The 15,713-nt window shown below is 39.9% G+C and overlaps 1 protein-coding gene across 6 annotated transcripts in view; it reads left to right on the plus strand.

The window, feature by feature from the left end:
* The window catches only part of mov10l1 (Mov10 like RNA helicase 1), an 83,286-nt gene that overhangs the window by 57,387 nt on the left and 10,186 nt on the right, over positions 1-15,713 (plus strand). For 4 of the 6 annotated variants that reach the window (XM_062035884.1, XM_062035887.1, XM_062035886.1 and 1 more), the window contains 15 exons: positions 6,941-7,055; positions 7,121-7,298; positions 7,375-7,445; positions 7,508-7,599; positions 8,339-8,394; positions 9,312-9,406; positions 10,827-10,902; positions 10,967-11,148; positions 11,949-12,095; positions 12,189-12,310; positions 12,395-12,494; positions 12,559-12,705; positions 12,776-12,949; positions 13,048-13,197; positions 14,299-14,406. In XM_062035884.1, the coding sequence (XP_061891868.1) occupies positions 6,941-7,055; positions 7,121-7,298; positions 7,375-7,445; positions 7,508-7,599; positions 8,339-8,394; positions 9,312-9,406; positions 10,827-10,902; positions 10,967-11,148; positions 11,949-12,095; positions 12,189-12,310; positions 12,395-12,494; positions 12,559-12,705; positions 12,776-12,949; positions 13,048-13,197; positions 14,299-14,406 (1,813 nt within the window). Of the gene's footprint in view, positions 1-6,940; positions 7,056-7,120; positions 7,299-7,374; positions 7,446-7,507; positions 7,600-8,338; positions 8,395-9,311; positions 9,407-10,826; positions 10,903-10,966; positions 11,149-11,948; positions 12,096-12,188; positions 12,311-12,394; positions 12,495-12,558; positions 12,706-12,775; positions 12,950-13,047; positions 13,198-14,296; positions 14,407-15,713 lie in introns of those variants that run through there. The other 2 variants (XM_062035888.1, XM_062035885.1) reach the window with 2 other exon arrangements.

Raw genomic sequence — 15,713 nt, forward strand, 5'->3', positions numbered from 1 at the left:
TTGTCCCCCTTTCTTCCTCACCAGCACCACAGGGGATGCCCAAGCTCTCTTCCACCACTCCATCAGCCAGCAACTCAACCACCTGACGTTCAATCTCCGCGCGTTTTTCAGGAGATGCACGGTAAGCGCGTTGCTTGATGGGGTTGTGGTTTCCAGTTCGGATTTGATGTTTGACTTGGGTGCACTTGCCCGTGTTTTTCCCTGACACGTTAAACACATCCATGAACTCCTGTAGCAGTCCAGCCAGCTCAGCTCTTTGCTCCGCGGAGATAGGCGACTCCTCCAAGGAGATAAGACCTGCAGTGGCTGTATTACAGATAGGGGCACGTGGGGGTATTAAAATGTCACTTTCTGCCACTGGGTAAAATTCCCCCAGGTGCAGCCCCCGCTTAAGTTCCACGGCCTCCCCTGTAGGATTGAGAATGCGGACCAGAGTCACCCCGCCCCTCACAGTGTTCACTGAATGGGCCACTACTAGTCCTGTTGTTTCCGGAATGTTAGGCTCCAGATAACCCTCAAAGTTTGTGATAAGTCGGCCCGTCCCCGCAGGCAAGAGAATGTCCACCGGCACTAAAGTCTCGCTTAACGGGGGTATGATCCTGACATCAGCCAGAGACACGTTACAACATTGTGGGATTAATTCCTGATCCCAGAGCAGGGGGACAGTAACGTCCCATAACTGTAAAACACCCCTTCTTAAGTCCAGTAATGCACGATTCCTGCTTAGAAAATCCAGTCCGAGCAGGACACACTGGGTGGGTTCTCTCAGTACATAGAAGGTGTGCTGCCAGCATGTAGGGCCCAAACGGAAGGTGACTTCAATAGTACCCAGTGCATCCAGCATCTGTCCATTCACTGCACGGGTATCAACATAGTTCTTTTTCAGGGGTCTGTTTCTCAGACTGACATTAGGAAATCAGCACTAATTAGTGACACAGTGGCCCCTGAATCGACTAACATGGAAACCTCTGTACCTTCAACCACACCCCTTACAAAAGAAGTTGGATGCTAGTAGCGTCATTGGAAAAGTCTTGGCATAAGGGGCCCTCAGTCCGAGTGGCTGGTGTTTGGGGCACAACACCAGCTACTGACCGTTTCCCTGATGGTTGACGTCCGTGTTCCGCTCCTGAGGCAGAAAATGCACGCCTCTTCACGTGGGCTCGCCAGCCTGGACTAGGGCTCCTGCCTCCCGGCAGCCTAGTGGCGGGGGGCACTCCCGTGGGGTCCGAGCAATTACCCCGTGACGGGAAGCCCCCGTGGGACGGGAACTGGTCCCGATCGGGGGAGCAGCCACGGTGTCCCTTTCTGTTGAATCTCAGCTGGCATCCTCTCTCTCCGCAGTTACAGCTACAGTGTCCCCCAAAGACGAACGGGGCCTCTGTCCCCTCATGTCCATGCTGCACGCTTTCAGTCTCTGATTTTCCTCATACATCTCTTTTATTCCCACTTTCATGGCATACATCTCCTCTGTTAATTTCTCAACGGCTCTCTGGAGGCTGTCAGACGCCGACACAGACTGCACAGAGGGGCCCACTATAGTGTAGGTACCCATGCACTCTCTCTGTAGAGCCACTCTGGCATTCTCACATCGCTCCGCTACTTGCAGAGCCTCCTCCAGGTCCGGCGCTCCCAGCTCGAGACACTTGGCCTTCAACGCCGGGTCTAGACCGGCCAGAAAGCGCCAAAACTTCTCCTCTCTCTGTGCGATGGCTCCATAATCCGTGAACGCCTCCGTGACCAGCCGGCTCACGTCTGCAGCAAACACCTCCAAGCTCTCCCCTGGAGCACGCACACGAGCCGATAGGCTGGCCCGGAAGCGGTCCATTAATTGTCTCTGTCCAAAAGCTGCCCCCAGTCTCTCTTTAACTGCAGCATAGTCTGATTTAGTCCCATCCGGAAGACTGTCCCACAGCAGAAAAGCTGACGTATTGAGACGAGTCGGGAGAATCCTCACCAGCTCCTCATTGCAGCTGCAGCCGGCTCCCGCCGTCGCGCTAACGGCTACTTCCAACTGCCTCGTCCAGCTGAGAAAACTCTGGCTACCGTCGCCGGTGAAGGGAGCGGGTAAGTCCACTTTGACATTCATGCCGTGTGAGTGTCTGTCAAACACAGCGCCTTGCCGGGCTTAAAAGGGTCTTCGTCACCACACCACATGTCCGCAAAATAGCCGGGAAGCTTAGCAGCTAACTATACACGTGCATCTAACTGAAAAACTCATGAGTCCCGTATAACACTTTCTTCTGTTTTTTTTTTTCCAACACAGCGGTTAAAATCCCACCGCTGCCACCAATGTAGCCGAGTGTCCTGGGTTCGCCTATACAATGTACTTATATAATAAAATAATAAACGGGAGACATAAGAGCAGGTTCGGTAGCCACCGCCTCTTTAATGTTATCTTTCACACACCTCCTTCCACAACAACACACCCTACGTCACAGCCCTACGGCAACTCTGGAGGGATAAAACTCCTCCTCCTAACCTAACACACTCCGGTAACTTGGAACATCTTGAACAGTTTGTTACATTACCATGTCGCTACCTCTCGCTCCGCGGGAGCGTGTGACGTTGCTCATGTGACAGTATGTGACGTATGTAAGATGGTGCGCTTGTTTTAAAGTGTCTGTGAGAAGGAGAGACAGGAAAGAGTGAGAAACGCATGCAGTTTAATGCCCCGCAGCTAAAAGCAACTGCGTGAGAACGTATACTCAAATATCACGATATAGTCATTTTCTATATCGCACAGAGACAAACCCGCAATATATCGAGTATATCGCCCAGCCCTAGGTAGAATTAATTGCTTTCATTAGCTACATTGCTAGCCACCTAGAATGAGACAATTTTTACATGTTAGAATGCAAAAAAAGCACAAAACTTGTCTTCTTGTCTCTCACAATGATTGTGAACGATAGGCAAAATTCCAATAAAGTGCAGTTCCCCTTTAAAAGTAGCAGTAGAGTGGGAAAACAAGTTGCCTGTATATTGAAGCTATTATCATATATATCTGATTAAGACACCAACAGAATCCAAAGTTTGCGAATAAATAGATAAGATCAAAATAGTATTCATCTCACAGAGATTCCCGAGCCATTTTGCAAGATATAGAGGATGCCAGTCATGTGATTGCGGAAAGTCGTGCTAGGAACCAAGGATCAGCAACAATGCTAATCAAGCAGACTTTGTGAGAGCCAACAACTATTACTTTGCCCGAACACAAAGAGAATGAGCAGTAAGTTTTAGAAAGCCGACTTCTACCTGAATGCAGTTTCACTATGACATTAGCATCCGCGGCATTTCTAGGCGCTAAACATACAAACTAACAATAACAAACCAGAATAAAAACAATTACTGTAAAATATCCACTCTCGCTGGGATGCCGACCGACGACACGCTCACATAATTCTGTTTAGATGAAGATTCGATCACAGTCCTCACAAAGGGTTAAAAAAAAAAATTTTAAAGTTGCTGCAACAAGCGTCTTTTTGTGTTTTTTCACCAACTTGGGGACGTGAAAGTCGACCAGCCTGTCGGTCCATGGCCACATTTGTCTACTAGCAGGTGATAGATGCATGAATTATAATCTAGAATTAAATTTTTGAAAGTTTGAGACCAAGCTGAAGCAGCCGCCATCTTACTGTGTGTCAACAACTGCAGCGTAAGCTAGCATTAGCTCACAGCTATCAATGCGCCACTAAAATAGTGTCTACGCTGGCGCTTATAATAACAATATCACTCATATTTGGTTCATTTTCAGGTCACGACATGTAAATGGAATATTGTTGGCAGTTTCTGGATGTTTTTAGAGAGTATAATGAGAGGACCCTCCATCTTTTGTATCAATCGTTAGCTATTTATTTTTTATTTTGAATGCATAAAAAAGCCAAGCATATGGGTTCTTGTCTTTCGTAAGGATTGTGAATGATGAACGCATTTTTCCAATTTTTGTGTATTTCCTGATCTAATAACTGATCTAATAATATGGTCAGTTTAGATGGTATTTTAACATACTTTATGGATTGTAAATACAATTGGATATGGTTTAATGGATACAATTAAAACACAAATAAGCATCAAATGTCAAGTTTTTCCCCTCTACTGGTACTTTAAGGATGCGCCATTTTGTGGACGGTCCTATTTAAGAAGACCACTTTGACTGCGTCCTCTCCCCACCTGTTGAAGTTTTTAGAGCTTCCATATGGAGTCTTCTTGCAGATATAAGTAGAAACTATACTATACTTTGTATTAGAAATGGTAACAGTGGACAATGCATGTGCATGTAGTAAGGCTGCAACTAACGACTATTTTGATAGTCGACTAGTCATCGACTATCTTAACGATTAGTCGACTTGTCAGATTATAAAGCGTACACATATTCAGGAGCTCTAATTTAGCAATCAACTTTTAAATCATTCAACTTGAGATATTTTTAGCAATGTGCTCACTAACAAAGATGACTAACTTATTCATATGTATTTATACTTTAACTATGCTGCTCATTAATGTACAAAAATTTAAGTAACTATTAAAATTGTGTTCACTTAAAAGTAAGGACCATTTTTTTTCATGTGAAAAAAAAAGGACAGAAGAGCAGGAATAACTGCAAATGAGAAAACAACAAAACTAACTTGCTCAAAAAGAAACAAGCATTTAGTGATGTGTTTAATAAAAAGCGGCACACTAATATGTTATTGATTATTGAATACCTCATGGCATTTTTAGCCCTCTAATAGACTTAATGCATATAATTGTATCATTTATAATTTTTTACAATTTAGCTCTTTAATAGATTGTATGTTTAACCTTATGATATCAGCGCATTGGTGCCTAATGTTTGTTCTGTGCGATTGACGTTTGTTTAAAACGCTCCTTTAAAAAGTACTTTAATTGATTCAAACAAAGTTTATCTGGTGGATTTTGGCTAAAATAATAGTTAAATACATTTTTCACACAACTTCGTCTTGCGTTTGTTAGCCAGCTAGCAAGGTAAAAGCTAACAATCCTACAGAGTTAAGACCGCATCCTTCAGATGTCCAACATTCCACCGCTTTAAATGCTCCTGTATCACAGATAGTGTTATAAAAACAAGATCTGCCTTGCAAAATGAGCAAGGTGTTCATATTTTTTAACAAGAATAGGGAGAAATATTCCCACACTAAGCATGTTTTCACCAGCAATGTTGATGCGAGTGGCTGTGCTGACTTGCGTCCCTATGGAAAAACACAAGTAAAGACGTCACGACTATTTTGCCAAATTTAGTTGTCGGCGACAAATGTTATTGTCGACAAATCATTGCACCCCTGGCTTGAAGGAGCCAGTCTGCTCTACAACAAGAGGATAGCAAAAAAGAAGGAACTTACTTACTACAACGTCAGGCTACAATGGCAGACTCATGCAAAGCTATTTGTGTAAGTCTTTACCATATATGGAGATATCCGTTGACGTCACCAATGTGGAAAAGGTCACAAATGGGACGAATTCTAAATAGCTTGTTTTGAGGTAGTATAAAAGAAGGCAGGATCGTTTTATAAATTTCCACCATCCAAAACAACTTTAAAACCCTCCATCAACATTGTATATACACACTGAAAGTCTATATATAATGTAGTAACAGACACCTGTGACAAATGTGTTTTTCTTCTTCCTGAAACAAATGTGTTGTAATCATGGCAGACTTGGTAACAGACAACGAAGACGACTATTTTTGGACAAATGAGGATTCGCAACCTTATCTTTTTGAAGCTGAATATACGGAGGATGAACTTCTGCTTATGGAAGCGCGCATGAAGGGAGGGTGAAACATTGGAGCAGACGAAAGCCGAGAGTGAGATCGGCGTGACTTGTGGGCATAAACGCAAAAGTTGGAGTCAAGCTATTCAGACATACTGTAAATGGCGCGCTTAGCGTAAGTCAACTTGAAATAACTTCCCTGGCCAATTGGACCGAACAGACAACTGTCCATCCAGTGAATCACTTTACTATTGATCATGATACATGCAACACGTCATGCCTGTTATTACAACTACATACACTGTCAAGCTAGCTGTGTACAAACAAAACATGAAGTAATACTTCACAGATGCTGTAATATGATCATGTTTTTCAGTCCTATGGCATTGTGTTGAGTATTACAAACTCAAGAGCGATTCAGCTGCTGACGCAAAAGCTATCTTATCTCTCTCCGTAGCTATCTTACGGCTAATGCCTTAGCATGCCGTCCCAAGACGATTTCTTACTATGCTAGAAAAATAGTTCTTCAGTGTTAGCTCTTCCAATAACTATTTTGCTACAGGTTGGTTATTATACAGGTTACGGAACGTAAATTAAATATTGTTGGCGTTTTTTGGATGCATTTTAAAATGATTTAGCGGTAGGATGGATTGCTCCCATTAGCTGCATTGCCAGTCATCAAGAACGAAACGATTTTTACGTATTAGAATGCTAAAAAAAACCAAAAAACTCTTGTCTTCTTGTCTCTCATAAGGATTGTAAACGATAGGCGACATGTAAAAAAAAAAGAAAAAAAAAAAAAAAAGGGGCAGTTCCCCTTTAACATGGTAGGCTGTGTTAGTTTATTAGTCACCTGCAGTATTAACAGCAGACTACTTGCTGCTGGTGGTAATTCTCCAATGACTCTGAGGGGATCAAAAACTCCTCATTCATTCAACGTTATCATTTGCTGTGTGTGCTAATGTTTTGGTAGTATTTTCTCAATTTGATGCAGTATTCACTTTGCAAGTACTGCAAGTTGCCTTGTCTTCTTTTCTCGTGAATAACTCTTAACGTCGGTGCTGCTGAACGGCGCCGTGCGTGGCAAAAATTCCCAGGGATCGAAACACCGGGAGCCGGTTTTCAACAAAAAACTACTTTTAGATTCCCATCCCTACCTGTGTACCAGACTTGAGTCATGCCACCTGATATTTGTGATTTACTTTCCCTTCTCCAGACTTTCCAAACGCCGATTGCCATGTTTCCTACCTTCCTACAATGTGCCACAGTCATTGAGACACTGCGTGGCTGCACAAAAAGATGTCCTAGTAGTTCGGCCATGCTTAGGAGAGGTGAGGTGGGGTTCCAGTGATTATTTACATAAGAAGTACTTTTTATTGTGTGCGCGTGTGTGCAGGTGCTGTCAGCATCCAATGCACAGGCCCGTTTCTCCACCCTTTTGTGGCTGGAGGAGCTTAATGCTGAGAAGGAGCTGGAAGAATTCACTGTCCATGGTTCTCTGCTCAGGAAGGGAGCACTCTACCTTCACCTAGAGGTCCTTGGCTTAGCAGAGGGGAGGCCCTATCTCAATATAGGCCAGTCATCTCTCCAGAGCAAAGATACTGTATTTTTACTGCAATGTGTTGACACAAGATGTTTCCACTTTTACAGGCGACAGAATCGTATTGAAAATGCAACAGAGCAACGGCATGGTCGTGGAGTGCGTTAGCTGTGTTGTTGAGGTAAAGAAACACAACATACACACCCTTCAGGTGTGTGTAATAATCCTTGATTTGACGCTTAGATCAATGACGAGGACGTTAGTCTGAAAGTGAACTCGGAGTTTCAGCGCTGCTACCTAGGAGAGCCTCTTGATGTGGAGTTTTCTTTAAACAGGTGAGAGAGCACAGTTACTCATGATTTAGTGGGTCACAGAATAAAGTCTTTGCTTCTCAATTATTTTCTGTTAACCCCCCAGGAAGATGAAAACATTGTGTCCCACCACTCTCCACTGCGAGTATTATTAATAGTATAATTTCTCTATAAAATTGTTATAAGCGTAACTTGTAATTAGTAACACTGTATACTTTTTAACAGTAAAGAAAAAAATATATAAAATACAGATTAATTTACAACAAAGAATATCTGTAACATTTTAGCCTGTAACCGAAAACATGTAAAGTTGCCTGAAATAAAAAATTTAAAAATCCTTAAACTATAAAAAATTTTTGACTGACTTGAACCATTTGAAACTGAAAAATAAAATTAAACTGAGTAATTCTACATTACAATAGATCAGCAACATTAACTCGGGAGCACAATACATAAAACAGTTTAGCCTTCAAAACATACATGAGTTAAACAATTTGTGCTGTTTTTTTGTTTTTTTTAATATCACAATGAGGAAGTCAGGATGTATGGCTACAATGAGCATGTACACAGCTTTTCGAAGTGGGATTTGAATCATGATACTGAAAGCGTGCATGCAAGCATTCCTCCGCACACCCTCACGTGGGCCTGCCCCACTATTTGAGAAGAACTGCCTTAATGGATGTAGTTGCTGCTTTGTGATTAGTTTATTAGAAGTATGCATTATCATTAATAACGTGGCTACATTTGTCCACTTTATTACCAGGATGACTATGAGGCGTTGTCACCATGCAGTTGAACAGACCAAATCTTTTGTTGAGAGTAAGTACAAGTGTATTTTATCATTTAATTCTGTTTTTATTTGAATGTTCTTTAAAATTGGGTTGAATTAATTGGAGGTGGGAATCTTTAGGGACCTCCGGATTTGATTGATTTTTGGGGTGACTCATTGATTGATTTATAATTGATTTTTGGTTTAGCGTGATTCTTGTAATATATTTGTGTATAAATTATAATAAAACCTTTTCAAAACAGGTTACAGGTTACAAAAGCTCCTCCTGGCTGCTGACAAACGACTTACCTGCATAGTATCAACCTTAAAAACGTATTTTTCAAAATGTATTTTTGAAATGTTATTTACAAAAATCTCATAATTTTAATCAAGCTAATAAAAGAAAATAGAGCAACTGTAACCCAATACCAGCTTTTCAATAGTTTAGCTAATAATTTACAAAGCAATTAAGACATACAAATAAAATACTTATTAAATACGATACCATCATTTATTAGAAGCATTAGTATTAATAATATTATGAATGATAGTAGATTAAAGTTTTTAATTCAAAATTGATTTTTGAAAATAATTAATCGATTTAGACTCAAAATACAAAAAAATTGCCATTTGATTGTGAATTTTTTATTTGTATTTATTTTTTTAGCACCCCATGTTAAAAACATGTATTAATTAAATAATTGCTGTTTCTGTTTTCATATGTAATGAAAGCGTAAAGGATCAAGTCACCAAAAGTAACACGAGGGGGTGCTGTTTTGTTGTCAAACTTTATCCTCATTCTGAGGAAATATAAAATTTTACTCAGCAGTACTAGTAAGTAATATGTGTTCAAGAGTACTTTATATTCTGTGATGGAAAACATCTGTATGTACACATTTTCTGGATGGAATTTTTATTTATAATGGACTTTTATGATAATAAACCTTGTTTTTCCATTGTTGTGTAGTTTTCTTCCCCTCCAGAGTGACACCTCAGTCCCCTCTATTGGCAGTGAAGTGGGTAGATGAAGATGACACAAGCAATACACTGGATGGAAATAAGGTACATATAAAAACTAGGGCTGTCAAATTTCATGTGATAACGCGTTAACTATAGATTTCAATAATTGCACACATTTTTTTACTGGAAGATAAAGCACATTTTTGCACAATTTTGATCCCCTGGCCGTGGTGTAGCTGAGGAAACTTGGCTGCAGTTCACTAGTTAGTGATGAGCCACAAGCGGAAAAATAGCGAGCAGAAATGGAGAAAGAAAAGGCTACATAATGGAAATATCAGGTTCAAAGCCATGGCAAGTTGTTCTCCAAAATAGAAAGGACCATTTTTCACCGTGAGACGATAGATCACTGCAGCAAATGCCTGCTGCGCTCGTTGTTCAGAGGTGGGTGGTGCTTCACTTCCGTGTTTAGATTACAGTAAAGGAGCAGTGATAACATAAAATGTAGATTGTTACTGTGACTACTTTAGTTAAGTAAGATGATATTAAAGCTCAACAGAAAGTAAAAACGGTAGGCAAGAAAGGCGAAAGGGAACATTTTTATTGCAAAGTCCATCCGACATTAAAACCTGTCAGGACACTTTCTCAAACCCCCACACATTCCCTGCTTCAAAATAAAAGCGCTACACTATACATTTGGTTTAACTACAATAACAAAATAATGTCTTCGTTACTAATGATAATGCTTTGTCAAATATGTTTTGTAATGTTATTCTGTGATATTTGAACCTAAAAAAAAAATGCTAGTACATCAGTAGAATATTTTTGGCTGGCTGAAATATTGTGTAAATTCTTTTATAACATGTTCTGGTCAAGTCCACAATTACAGAATGATTAGCAGGCTGAATATTACATTTTATTAATAAATAGAGAAGGTGAAAACATTGCCATGCAGCAATATGACAACCATTAATTTGTACAACATTTAATGTACAAAGCATCAGAAGCATTTATTCAGGGAGAAAAATCACAGATTACATTAGCAACCATCTTTAACAATCAAAGCATGATCGTGGCAATCCACATTTTGTTATTAATGCGTGAAACTGGTATTTAATCATGGAAGTGTAGCTCCTTCTCTAAATACAAGTGCTCCTAAAGCAGAAATACAAAATCTGGCAAGACACCAACGCACTGCACGTGTTTGTTTATTTTTATTTTTATTTTCATTAAAAGCAGGTTTGTCCTTTATGCTTTTTTAAACAGCTCAAAACAAAATTTTTAAATCACATTTTATTGAAGCTAATTATTTGTCCAGTCATGTTGCTAAAACTTTAAAATGATCTCTCTAGTGTACACTGACTAATGATGAAAAATCAAATCTATCTGCAATTAATCGTGATTAGTTTTGAGTGAGCTACAAACAAAATGCGATTACCACAAATAAATATTTTAATCGTTTGACAGCCATAATAAAAACATATGAAAATGATGTGTAGTTTCTGAGTTGGATCAATTGTATCAGCAGGCGGCTGCTAAAGAAAATGAACAGTTGGCAAGCATTTCATTTGACATGAAGTCAAAGGCCACACAGACCAAAGGTACACATATTTACTAATGTCACCTCAAGCAATGTTTGCATCCTAACCCAAATGTTGATGCTAGATGGTGCAGTGCCAGTCAAACCCATCCCCAGCCTCGGACACTTCTTCAATCCTAACCTCAACCCTTCTCAGAGGGACGCAGTGAAGAGGATCATGGCTGCAGAGTGTCGCCCCACCCCTTATGTGCTGTTTGGACCCCCTGGCACTGGAAAGACTATTACGCTCATAGAGGCCATACTACAGGTGATCACAAACACAGATTAGATATACTTTAGACTGCTCACTGTACAGTTTAACAGCAAACCAAATGTGTAGTATCACCTAAAGCTAATGTAAAGTAGCAAAACAACAAAATAATAAAAGTGCTTAGTATATTTTAAAATAGATAGAAAAATGTTTCAACAGAAAGCAATCAGTAAATTAGCCAGTAGATTGTGTTATTTATATTTGCATTATTTTCTAAAAACTATTCTCATTGTTACCACATACATCAGCAGCGAAATTAGTAGCCTTTGTAACTTGTTTTGAAATGTTTTTATGTTGCCAAATAATATATTGTGCTATATATTATCACAAGAGGCTGCAATATAGAGTTTAGTATTGCGCTAAATATAATCACAAGAGGCTGCAATATCGATATTAGGCCATAATGCACCGTTTTTACAGTATATAGGTATGACCACTCCCTCGACTTCACCTTCCACTTCCTCAGCAAGACACTTGTCTTCTTAGAGTTGTGTTTGGACTTCTTATCATGTTGAAAAGCAGTTTCCCAAGGATGGGGATCGTGCACTGCCTCTCAATGTCAGTGTCATGTTTGAATTCACTTTTCTCCTCAAATGAATCGCAGCCAGTTCAACCCCATCTCAGCAGCACTCGAGTAACCTCAAACCCTGATGTGGGGGGTATGTCGTACATGTGAGATAACGTTCAAAATATGTAGCGAAACAACCAATGAAAACGTTATTAATGTTGAGTTATAAAACCCAAGTGTCTCCATTAAATAGAAGTCAACATGAATGTGACATTGTTTCCACTTGCAGGTGTACCACTTTCTTCCCAGCAGCCGGGTTCTGGTGTGCACGCCCTCCAACAGTGCGGCCGACCTCATTTGCATCCGCCTGCACGACAGCGGCTTCCTGCACGCCGCCAGTATGGCTCGCATCAATGCTTCCTGCAGGCAAGAGAAGGTATTACAGCACACCGCCAGCCACCAATATCAACAATGCGGTTGCTATGTAATCATCGGTGTTATCAGATGATTGTCATTTGTTTTCCCACAGTGCATCCCTGAGATGCTGAGACAGTACTCAAGGGCAGGAGAGGACATCAGTCAGGCCTCCCTTCACCGCATCGTGGTGAGCACCTGCTCCAGCGCTGGCATGTTCTTCAATCTAGGCCTACAGTAAGGTCTACTCTAAAGATTAGTATCTCCCCACTTCAGTCTCATTTCGATTGGTGTTGCTGTCTTTGTTTTTTTCTCTCTCAGAGTGGGACATTTTACTCATGTATTCCTGGATGAAGCAGGCCAGGCCACCGAACCAGAGTCTCTCATTCCCATCAGCCTAATCTCGGAGGAAGACGGACAGGTCAGTAATTGCTGGATTAATAGACGATATTGTACTGTCTTTTTTCTGTTTCCTACCGGCTCAGCTAGTGTTGGCCGGAGACCCCTGTCAGCTGGGGCCCATTGTAAAGTCCAAGGTGGCAGCCGCCTTCGGCCTGGGCGTGTCCATGCTGGAGAGGCTCATGGCCAATCCACTTTACGCCAGGCAGGAGTGGGGGTACAACCCAAAGCTGGTTGGTGCGCTCACACTTGGAATGTGTAGATGTAGTATAAGATGGTATCTGAAAGTATCTTTTTTTACAGGTGACCAAGCTGATCTACAACTACCGCTCTCATGAAGCCTTGCTTACGATGCCCTCCAAACTTTTCTACCACGGAGAACTGTGTGTTAAAGCCCCCAAAGCTGTAGTGGACTCCCTCTGCAAGTGGAAAACCCTCCCCAAAAAAGGCTTTCCTCTTCTCTTCCATGGTGTCAGGGTGAGAATATAGTTTGAGTTTGAGTTGTTTTGTGTATTATGATCACTGTTTAAGATTTTAGCCCCTACATGCACACTATCATCGATGGTCTCCTGCAGGGCAAAGAAATGAGAGAGGGTAACAACCCGTCATGGTTCAACCCAGTGGAAGCCGTGCAGGCCATGATGTACAGCTGCCAGCTGGCCAAGAAATCCTACCAACCTGTGGCTGCTTCAGAGATTGGAATCATTGCCCCCTACAGGAAACAAGTTGAATATCACATTGTTTTGCTTTTTCTGGTTCATGTACTTTCCCTTAGGGCTGCAACGATTAGTCGACAAATGTCAACAATAAAATTTGTCGCCGAGAATTACATTTGTCGATAATAGTTGTGACGTCATCACTCGTGGTTTTCTGGCCGGAAGTGGGTCACTCGCTTATTCTTGTTAAAAACATAAGTACCTTGCTTATTTGCAAAGCAGAACTTGTTTTTATGGCAGTACATCTGTGATCCGCCAGCATTTAAAGACATGTCGGACATTTGGTGGGAGGATGCTGTCTCAATCTCGGTAAGAGTGTTATCGTCTACCTTGCTACCTAGCTAACAAGAGTGAGATAGTTGTCTGAAAAAAAACTATCATTTTAGCCAAAGTTAGCCAGCTAAACTTTGCAAAATCAATTCAGGTACCTTTTAAAGCAGCATCAATTTAAAATGCAGAAAAAAAAGACACTAACAAATGTGAACCGCGCGCGTGAACAGAGAGACTGACAGGCACCAATGTGGAGGTATCATAAGATTAAACATACAATCTATTAAATATCCAACATTTTAATAATTAATCAAATATATAATTCTACACATTGAGTCTATTAGAGTGCTAAAACTGCCAAAGAGTTAATCAATAGTCAATATACCAGTGTGCAGCTTTTTAAACATCACAAAATGTTTTTCTTTTTTGAGAAGTTAGATTTTGTGTTTTGTTTTTCATTCTGATATTTTAGTTTTTAATACATAGACAATGTTAATTGTTTTTTTAGCACTTTGTCTTTCATTTAAATGGATATTTTATTAGTCATTTTAATTTTTCCAACAGTTGAATGAGCAGCACATTTACAGTATAAATAAATATTAATGAAGGAATTAGTCATATTTGTTGTTCATAAGCACATGCTTAAAATAACTTAAGATGCACTTAGAAGTCTATTGAAAATTAAAGCCGTTAAATATGTGTACGCTTTATCTGATTAGTCGCCTAATTGTTGACTAATTGACTATCAAAATAATCGTTAGTTGCAGCCCTAAATTTTTACATACATTTTGTTGCAGGTCATTCCACACACTGTAATGTTTTTAAATTTTCGCCCTCCAGTGTGAAAAGATTCGCATCCTTCTGGCTAAAGCGGGCCTGTCGGACATCAAAGTGGGCTCGGTGGAGGAATTCCAAGGACAAGAGTTCCTGGTTATCATCGTGTCAACGGTAGGCAAAGACAGAAGACTAAAATGATATGAGTCAATCAAGTGTTTTTACTGTAAAGATGAGAAAATTGGCGTTATTTGCCCTTGGTATATTTTAAAAATCACATCTTTATGGATGAGATATTACACCATTGTTAGATATGACACCAACTTGATTTGTCACCTACTGTATAACACAAAGCTAAGATGTGGATGTTTTTCCCTTACTCACTACTACCGGTAGTTCACTAACTACTAAGGGTGCTCAAAAAAAATAGATTCACATCCAAATGGCGAATTGTATTTATTTGGTTTCTAAATCATTTTATATTTGTCGAACTGATTTAAGAAGAAAAAAAACAAATACATATTTGGATTAAAATAATTTAACTGTTATTGATATAAATATATTAAAACTGTCACTTTTAGATATTTGTGTTTTTTAGAATTGCATTGTTATGTCTTAATAATTGCTTTGTAAATTTATATTCTAACTGGGATTGGGTTAGAGTTGGGGTTGCTCTGCTTTTATTAGATTGATTAGATTGATTTCAACCTGTAAACTGTTTTGTAAAGGTATTATAATTTATATACTAAATAATATATTAGGAGAATCATGTTCAATTGAGAATCAAATTGTGAGATGCCCAAAGATTCCCACCTCAATTTACTACGGTCTCATTGCGTTGCGGGTTTTAAAGTACTGTTGAGTACTTTTGAGATTTGTGTAGCCATTTAAAGGGGGAACTGCACTTTTTCTGGAATTTTGCCTATCGTTGACAATGAGAGACAAGAACACACTTCTTGTTTTTTCTAAAAATCCTCCAACATTTTATATCCACACTGCAAGTATATAGTAACAGACACCTTCATAACAATATGTAATATGTACAATATACACACTGCAAATATATACTGTATATAATGTTGGAACAGACACATTCATAACAATATGTAATATGTACAATATACACACTAAAAGTATATATATAATGTAATAATACACACTTTCATAACAATATGTACTATGTTTTGTATACACACTGCGAGTATATAGATAATGTAGTAACAGACACCTTCATAACAATATGTAATATGTACAATATATACACTGTAAGTAAAGTTCCCTCTAAGGTGCGCGCCTGTGCAATTGCGCAGTGCTCAAGCGTCCTCTGCGCACGGCAAATCTATGCTGCACACAAAATCAAATAAAAAAATAAGCGCATAACAATTTTCGACACGACAGAGAAAACCGTTTTCGTCATCATTGTTCAAATATTGTAACGTCTGTCGAGACGCTTTGAGGACATGAATTCCATCGATCACTTT

This window comes from Entelurus aequoreus, linkage group LG24 (assembly GCF_033978785.1).
Source record: "Entelurus aequoreus isolate RoL-2023_Sb linkage group LG24, RoL_Eaeq_v1.1, whole genome shotgun sequence".
Classification (NCBI taxonomy): Eukaryota; Metazoa; Chordata; class Actinopteri; order Syngnathiformes; family Syngnathidae; genus Entelurus; species Entelurus aequoreus.